At 44.9% G+C, this 9,068-nt stretch overlaps 2 protein-coding genes across 2 annotated transcripts; both read right to left on the bottom strand.

Moving 5' to 3' along the window:
• Nucleotides 1–1,184: 1,184 nt before the first annotated feature.
• LOC130327915 (keratin-associated protein 4-2-like) lies at nt 1,185–1,791 on the bottom strand (the record flags this gene model as incomplete). The annotated part of the gene is made up of 1 exon (XM_056553427.1): nt 1,185–1,791. A coding segment is annotated over exon 1 (607 nt), but the record flags the coding sequence as incomplete, so codon positions are not given.
• A 137-nt stretch (nt 1,792–1,928) lies between these two features.
• Nucleotides 1,929–8,847, bottom strand: LOC130327914 (FAD synthase-like). Its single transcript, XM_056553426.1, has 3 exons — nt 8,615–8,847; nt 2,706–2,779; nt 1,929–2,628 (listed from the first exon to the last, which is right to left on the bottom strand). Exons 1-3 carry the CDS (start codon nt 8,711–8,713, stop codon nt 2,493–2,495), a joined length of 309 nt encoding a protein of 102 aa, XP_056409401.1. The 5' UTR covers nt 8,714–8,847; the 3' UTR covers nt 1,929–2,492.
• Between the last annotated feature and the right edge of the window lie 221 nt (nt 8,848–9,068).

Raw genomic sequence — 9,068 nt, 5'->3', positions numbered from 1 at the left:
GATGACATCTTATTACAGTACAGTAGTGTTATATAGAGGATGATATCTTATTACAGTACAGTAGTGTTATATAGAGGATGACATCTTATTACAGTACAGTAGTGTTATATAGAGGATGATATCTTATTACAGTACAGCAGTGTTATATAGAGGATGATATCTTATTACAGTACAGTAGTGTTATATAGAGGATGATATCTTATTACAGTACAGTAGTGTTATATAGAGGATGACATCTTATTACAGTACAGTAGTGTTATATAGAGGATGATATTACATCTTATTACAGTACAGTAGTGTTATATAGAGGATGATATCTTATTACAGTACAGTAGTGTTATATAGAGGATGATATCTTATTACAGTACAGTAGTGTTATATAGAGGATGATATCTTATTACAGTACAGTAGTGTTATATAGAGGATGATATCTTATTACAGTACAGTAGTGTTATATAGAGGATGATATCTTATTACAGTACAGTAGTGTTATATAGAGGATGACATCTTATTACAGTACAGTAGTGTTATATAGAGGATGATATCTTATTACAGTACAGTAGTGTTATATAGAGGATGACATCTTATTACAGTACAGTAGTGTTATATAGAGGATGATATCTTATTACAGTACAGTAGTGTTATATAGAGGATGATATCTTATTACAGTACAGTAGTGTTATATAGAGGATGATATCTTATTACAGTACAGTAGTGTTATATAGAGGATGATATCTTATTACAGTACAGTAGTGTTATATAGAGGATGATATCTTATTACAGTACAGTAGTGTTATATAGAGGGTGATATCTTATTACAGTACAGTAGTGTTATATAGAGGATGATATCTTATTACAGTACAGTAGTGTTATATAGAGGATGATATCTTATTACAGTACAGTAGTGTTATATAGAGGATGACATCTTATTACAGTACAGTAGTGTTATATAGAGGATGATATCTTATTACAGTACAGTAGTGTTATATAGAGGATGATATCTTATTACAGTACAGTAGTGTTATATAGAGGATGACATCTTATTACAGTACAGTAGTGTTATATAGAGGGTGATAGCTTATTACAGTACAGTAGTGTTATATAGAGGATGATATCTTATTACAGTACAGCAGTGTTATATAGAGTGACAGCTGTTTCTACCCCCCCCCCCTCCCCCCAGATACCATTATGGTGATAATCCCCTCCCCCGCCGGATACAGACACAGGACATGTAGTCAGTAACCAAAGGGCTTTATTGGTAATATCTTGTGCACGTCTCCATGGCGCTCTGGGGTTGGCGCTCTGGGATTGGCGCAGTGCCGGCCGCGCACACGTCTCCATGGCGCTCTGGGATTGGCGCAGTGCCGGCCGCGCACACGTCTCCATGGCGCTCTGGGATTGGCGCAGTGCCGGCCGCGCACACGTCTCCATGGCGCTCTGGGATTGGCGCAGTGCCGGCAGCACACACGTCTCCATGGCGCTCTGGGATTGGCGCAGTGCCGGCCGCGCACACGTCTCCATGGCGCTCTGGGATTGGCGCAGTGCCGGCAGCACACACGTCTCCATGGCGCTCTGGGATTGGCGCAGTGCCGGCCGCGCACACGTCTCCATGGCGCTCTGGGATTGGCGCAGTGCCGGCAGCACACACGTCTCCATGGCGCTCTGGGATTGGCGCAGTGCCGGCCGCGCACACGTCTCCATGGCTCTCTGGGGTTGGCGCAGTGCCGGCAGCACACACGTCTCCATGGCGCTCTGGGATTGGCGCAGTGCCAGCCGCGCACACGTCTCCATGGCGCTCTGGGGTTGGCTCTCTGGGATTGGCGCAGTGCCGGCCGCGCACACGTCTCCATGGCGCTCTGGGATTGGCGCAGTGCCGGCCGCGCACACGTCTCCATGGCGCTCTGGGATTGGCGCAGTGCCGGCCGCGCACACGTCTCCATGGCGCTCTGGGATTGGCGCAGTGCCGGCAGCACACACGTCTCCATGGCGCTCTGGGGTTGGCGCTCTGGGATTGGCGCAGTGCCGGCAGCACACACGTCTCCACTAGTCCAGCAGCTCCTTCACACACCAGCAGCACAGCAGGAAGTACAGGAATTCCTTCAGGTTCTGCAGGAACGAGTGGCCCATATTGATGCCCATCACGTTCTTGTAGCGGGGGAACGGCAGGGTCATATTCCGGAGCGCCTGTCCCATGGAAAACGGAGCAAAGGGCACCACGGGGCGGTGGGGCTCAGCCTGGCACAGCGATGGTACCACACGTCTCTTTATTGGGATCATCATATGCTGCGGGCAGACAGGGGGGCAATATATCAGCCGGCAGGGGTATTGTGCCCCGGAATCCCCTAGAATCCCCCCACCCACTGAGACCCATGGGATCGCCCCGTGATGACGCTGACACAGCAGAGCTGAACGCTGACAGAGCACATTATTCCCGGTCAGTGAGTGCGGCCGGCGGGCAGTATGGCGGCACACCTACAGCGCAGCCTGATACATTACTTCCTGGCCGAGCGCTCCTCCTCCTCGTTCTGCAGCATGTAGGCCGGGTGGTAGCTCTCCACACCCGCCGGGGTCACGTACCGCAGCGCCGGGTTCTTTACCGTGTTGGTTGTGCTGCCCAGAGACGTGTACCTGCAAGAGACAGAGGAGACGTCAGGACCAGCAGAGCAGCGGCGCCAGAACGAGCAGCGGCACAACAGCGTCCTCACCCTTTATCATACAGGATACAGTACGGGATATACAGCGTCCGCAGGAACTCCCAGATGTCACGGTACGACCAGTCCTGCAGAGGAGACGTGGAGATAAGCGGCACACATTAATAACATGTAACAGACATGGAGATCAGCGGCACGCATTAATAACATGTAACAGACATGGAGATCAGCGGCACACATTAATATGTAACAGACATGGAGATCAGCGGCACACATTAATAACATGTAACAGACATGGAGATCAGCGGCACACATTAATAACATGTAACAGACATGGAGATCAGCGGCACACATTAATATCATGTAACAGACATGGAGATCAGCGGCACACATTAATAACATGTAACAGACATGGAGATCAGCAGCACACATTAATATCATGTAACAGACATGGAGATCAGCGGCACACATTAATAACATGTAACAGACATGGAGATCAGCGGCACACATTAATAACATGTAACAGACATGGAGATCAGCGGCACACATTAATAACATGTAACAGACATGGAGATCAGCGGCACACATTAATATCATGTAACAGACATGGAGATCAGCGGCACACATTAATAACATGTAACAGACATGGAGATCAGCGGCACACATTAATATCATGTAACAGACATGGAGATCAGCGGCACACATTAATAACATGTAACAGACATGGAGATCAGCGGCACACATTAATAACATGTAACAGACATGGAGATCAGCGGCACACATTAATAACATGTAACAGACATGGAGATCAGCGGCACACATTAATATCATGTAACAGACATGGAGATCAGCGGCACACATTAATAACATGTAACAGACATGGAGATCAGCGGCACACATTAATATCATGTAACAGACATGGAGATCAGCGGCACACATTAATAACATGTAACAGACATGGAGATCAGCGGCACACATTAATAACATGTAACAGACATGGAGATCAGCGGCACACATTAATAACATGTAACAGACATGGAGATCAGCGGCACACATTAATAACATGTAACAGACATGGAGATCAGCGGCACACATTAATAACATGTAACAGACATGGAGATCAGCGGCACACATTAATAACATGTAACAGACATGGAGATCAGCGGCACACATTAATATCATGTAACAGACATGGAGATCAGCGGCACACATTAATATCATGTAACAGACATGGAGATCAGCGGCACACATTAATATCATGTAACAGACATGGAGATCAGCGGCACACATTAATATCATGTAACAGACATGGAGATCAGCGGCACACATTAATATCATGTAACAGACATGGAGATCAGCGGCACACATTAATATCATGTAACAGACATGGAGATCAGCGGCACACATTAATAACATGTAACAGACATGGAGATCAGCGGCACACATTAATAACATGTAACAGACATGGAGATCAGCGGCACACATTAATAACATGTAACAGACATGGAGATCAGCGGCACACATTAATAACATGTAACAGACATGGAGATCAGCGGCACACATTAATAACATGTAACAGACATGGAGATCAGCGGCACACATTAATATCATGTAACAGACATGGAGATCAGCAGCACACATTAATATCATGTAACAGACATGGAGATCAGCGGCACACATTAATATCATGTAACAGACATGGAGATCAGCGGCACACATTAATAACATGTAACAGACATGGAGATCAGCGGCACACATTAACATGTAACAGACATGGAGATCAGCGGCACACATTAATATGTAACAGACATGGAGATCAGCGGCACACAATAATATCATGTAACAGACATGGAGATCAGCGGCACACATTAATATCATGTAACAGACATGGAGATCAGCGGCACACATTAATAACATGTAACAGACATGGAGATCAGCGGCACACATTAATATCATGTAACAGACATGGAGATCAGCGGCACACATTAATATCATGTAACAGACATGGAGATCAGCGGCACACATTAATATCATGTAACAGACATGGAGATCAGCGGCACACATTAATATCATGTAACAGACATGGAGATCAGCGGCACACATTAATAACATGTAACAGACATGGAGATCAGCGGCACACATTAATAACATGTAACAGACATGGAGATCAGCGGCACACATTAACATGTAACAGACATGGAGATCAGCGGCACACATTAATATGTAACAGACATGGAGATCAGCGGCACACAATAATATCATGTAACAGACATGGAGATCAGCGGCACACATTAATAACATGTAACAGACATGGAGATCAGCGGCACACATTAATAACATGTAACAGACATGGAGATCAGCGGCACACATTAATAACATGTAACAGACATGGAGATCAGCGGCACACATTAATAACATGTAACAGACATGGAGATCAGCGGCACACATTAATATGTAACAGACATGGAGATCAGCGGCACACATTAATATCATGTAACAGACATGGAGATCAGCGGCACACATTAATAACATGTAACAGACATGGAGATCAGCGGCACACATTAATATCATGTAACAGACATGGAGATCAGCGGCACACATTAATAACATGTAACAGACATGGAGATCAGCAGCACACATTAATATGTAACAGACATGGAGATCAGCGGCACACATTAATATGTAACAGACATGGAGATCAGCGGCACACAATAATAACATGTAACAGACATGGAGATCAGCGGAACACATTAATAACATGTAACAGACATGGAGATCAGCGGCACACATTAATATGTAACAGACATGGAGATCAGCGGCACACATTAATAACATGTAACAGACATGGAGATCAGCGGCACACATTAATAACATGTAACAGACATGGAGATCAGCGGCACACATTAATAACATGTAACAGACATGGAGATCAGCGGCACACATTAATAACATGTAACAGACATGGAGATCAGCGGCACACATTAATATCATGTAACAGACATGGAGATCAGCGGCACACATTAATATGTAACAGACATGGAGATCAGCGGCACACATTAATATGTAACAGACATGGAGATCAGCGGCACACATTAATATGTAACAGACATGGAGATCAGCGGCACACATTAATATGTAACAGACATGGAGATCAGCGGCACACATTAATATGTAACAGGAGATCAGCGGCGCACACTAATATGTAACAGGAGATCAGCGGCACACACTAATATGTAACAGGAGATCAGCGGCACACACTAATATGTAACAGGAGATCAGCGGCACACACTAATATCATGTAACAGACATGGAGATCAGCGGCACACATTAATATCATGTAACAGACGGAGATCAGCGGCACACATTAATATCATGTAACAGACATGGAGATCAGCGGCACACATTAATAACATGTAACAGACATGGAGATCAGCGGCACACATTAATATGTAACAGACATGGAGATCAGCGGCACACATTAATATTTTACAGACATGGAGATCAGCGGCACACATTAATAACATGTAACAGACATGGAGATCAGCGGCACACATTAATATCATGTAACAGACATGGAGATCAGCGGCACACATTAATATGTAACAGACATGGAGATCAGCGGCACACATTAATATGTAACAGACATGGAGATCAGCGGCACACAATAATAACATGTAACAGACATGGAGATCAGCGGCACACAATAATAACATGTAACAGACATGGAGATCAGCGGCACACATTAATATGTAACAGACATGGAGATCAGCGGCACACATTAATAACATGTAACAGACATGGAGATCAGCGGCACACATTAATAACATGTAACAGACATGGAGATCAGCGGCACACATTAATAACATGTAACAGACATGGAGATCAGCTGCACACATTAATATCATGTAACAGACATGGAGATCAGCGGCACACATTAATATCATGTAACAGACATGGAGATCAGCGGCACACATTAATATGTAACAGACATGGAGATCAGCGGCACACATTAATAACATGTAACAGACATGGAGATCAGCGGCACACATTAATAACATGTAACAGACATGGAGATCAGCGGCACACATTAATATCATGTAACAGACATGGAGATCAGCGGCACACATTAATATCATGTAACAGACATGGAGATCAGCGGCACACATTAATAACATGTAACAGACATGGAGATCAGCGGCACACATTAATATGTAACAGACATGGAGATCAGCGGCACACATTAATATGTAACAGACATGGAGATCAGCGGCACACATTAATATGTAACAGACATGGAGATCAGCGGCACACATTAATATGTAACAGGAGATCAGCGGCGCACACTAATATGTAACAGGAGATCAGCGGCACACACATATGTAACAGGAGATCAGCGGCACACACTAATATGTAACAGGAGATCAGCGGCACACACTAATATCATGTAACAGACATGGAGATCAGCGGCACACATTAATATCATGTAACAGACATGGAGATCAGCGGCACACATTAATATCATGTAACAGACATGGAGATCAGCGGCACACATTAATAACATGTAACAGACATGGAGATCAGCGGCACACATTAATATGTAACAGACATGGAGATCAGCGGCACACATTAATATTTTACAGACATGGAGATCAGCGGCACACATTAATAACATGTAACAGACATGGAGATCAGCGGCACACATTAATATCATGTAACAGACATGGAGATCAGCGGCACACATTAATATCATGTAACAGACATGGAGATCAGCGGCACACATTAATATCATGTAACAGACATGGAGATCAGCGGCACACATTAATAACATGTAACAGACATGGAGATCAGCGGCACACATTAATATGTAACAGACATGGAGATCAGCGGCACACAATAATAACATGTAACAGACATGGAGATCAGCGGCACACATTAATAACATGTAACAGACATGGAGATCAGCGGCACACATTAATAACATGTAACAGACATGGAGATCAGCGGCACACATTAATAACATGTAACAGACATGGAGATCAGCGGCACACATTAATATGTAACAGACATGGAGATCAGCGGCACACATTAATATGTAACAGGAGATCAGCGGCGCACACTAATATGTAACAGGAGATCAGCGGCACACACTAATATGTAACAGGAGATCAGGGCACACACTAATATGTAACAGGAGATCAGCGGCACACACTAATATGTAACAGGAGATCAGCGGCACACACTAATATCATGTAACAGACATTGAGATCAGCGGCACACATTAATAACATGTAACAGACATGGAGATCAGCGGCACACATTAATAACATGTAACAGACATGGAGATCAGCGGCACACACTAATATGTAACAGGAGATCAGCGGCGCACACTAATATGTAACAGGAGATCAGCGGCACACACTAATATGTAACAGGAGATCAGCGGCACACACTAATATGTAACAGACATGGAGATCAGCGGCACACACTAATATGTAACAGGAGATCAGCGGCGCACACTAATATGTAACAGGAGATCAGCGGCGCACACTAATATGTAACAGGAGATCAGCCGCACACACTAATATGTAACAGGAGATCAGCGGCACACACTAAAATGTAACAGGAGATCAGCGGCACACACTAATATGTAACAGGAGATCAGCGGCACACACTAATATGTAACAGGAGATCAGCGGCACACACTAATATGTAACAGGAGATCAGCGGCACACACTAATATGTAACAGGAGATCAGCGGCACACACTAATATGTAAAAGGAGATCAGCGGCACACACTAATATGTAACAGACATGGAGATCAGCGGCACACAATAATATATAACAGACATGGAGATCAGCGGCACACACTAATATGTAAAAGGAGATCAGCGGCGCACACTAATATGTAACAGGAGATCAGCGGCACACACTAATATGTAAAAGGAGATCAGCGGCACACTCACCAGCAGGGGATTCACCCTCATGTATCGGGGCCAATCAGGGTCGGTCAGACACATTGAGGTGAGGGATCGGGAGTAGGGATCGGTGCGGCGGGTCCCCATCAGTATGGCCTCCAGCTGCGGCTGCTCTGCCTTCAGGTCCAGGAGCGCCTGCTTAATGTCCCCCTGGATGGTGAAGATCTGCAGAGTGTACCTGAAGGGGGAGACACCGAGTCACCACCGGACACGCCAGTCACCTCCAGAGCTGCACTCACTATTCTGCTGTTACATCATGTCTTATCCCCCAGAGCTGCACTCATTATTCTGCTGTTACATCATGTCTTATCCCCCAGAGCTGCACTCATTATTCTGCCTGTACATCATGTCTTATCCTCCAGAGCTGCACTCACTATTCTGCTGTTACATCATGTCTTATCCCCCAGAGCTGCACTCATTATTCTGCTGTTACATCCTGTCT

The sequence above is a fragment of the Hyla sarda genome, unplaced genomic scaffold (genome assembly GCF_029499605.1).
Source record: "Hyla sarda isolate aHylSar1 unplaced genomic scaffold, aHylSar1.hap1 scaffold_3035, whole genome shotgun sequence".
Lineage (NCBI taxonomy): Eukaryota > Metazoa > Chordata > Amphibia > Anura > Hylidae > Hyla > Hyla sarda.
This window is presented reverse-complemented; position numbering and strand designations above follow the sequence as displayed.

What these genes read in the sequence shown, in the direction of transcription:
- LOC130327914 (XM_056553426.1), bottom strand. Translation starts at nt 8,713, where the DNA reads ATGGGGACCCGCCGCACCGATCCCTACTCCCGATCCCTCACCTCAATG. An exon ending in TGAGGGTGAATCCCCTGCTG is followed by an intron (nt 2,780 to 8,614) that starts GTGAGTGTGCCG and finishes TCTCCTCTGCAG; the next exon opens with GACTGGTCGTACCGTGACAT. An exon ending in TGTATCCTGTATGATAAAGG is followed by an intron (nt 2,629 to 2,705) that starts GTGAGGACGCTG and finishes TGTCTCTTGCAG; the next exon opens with GTACACGTCTCTGGGCAGCA.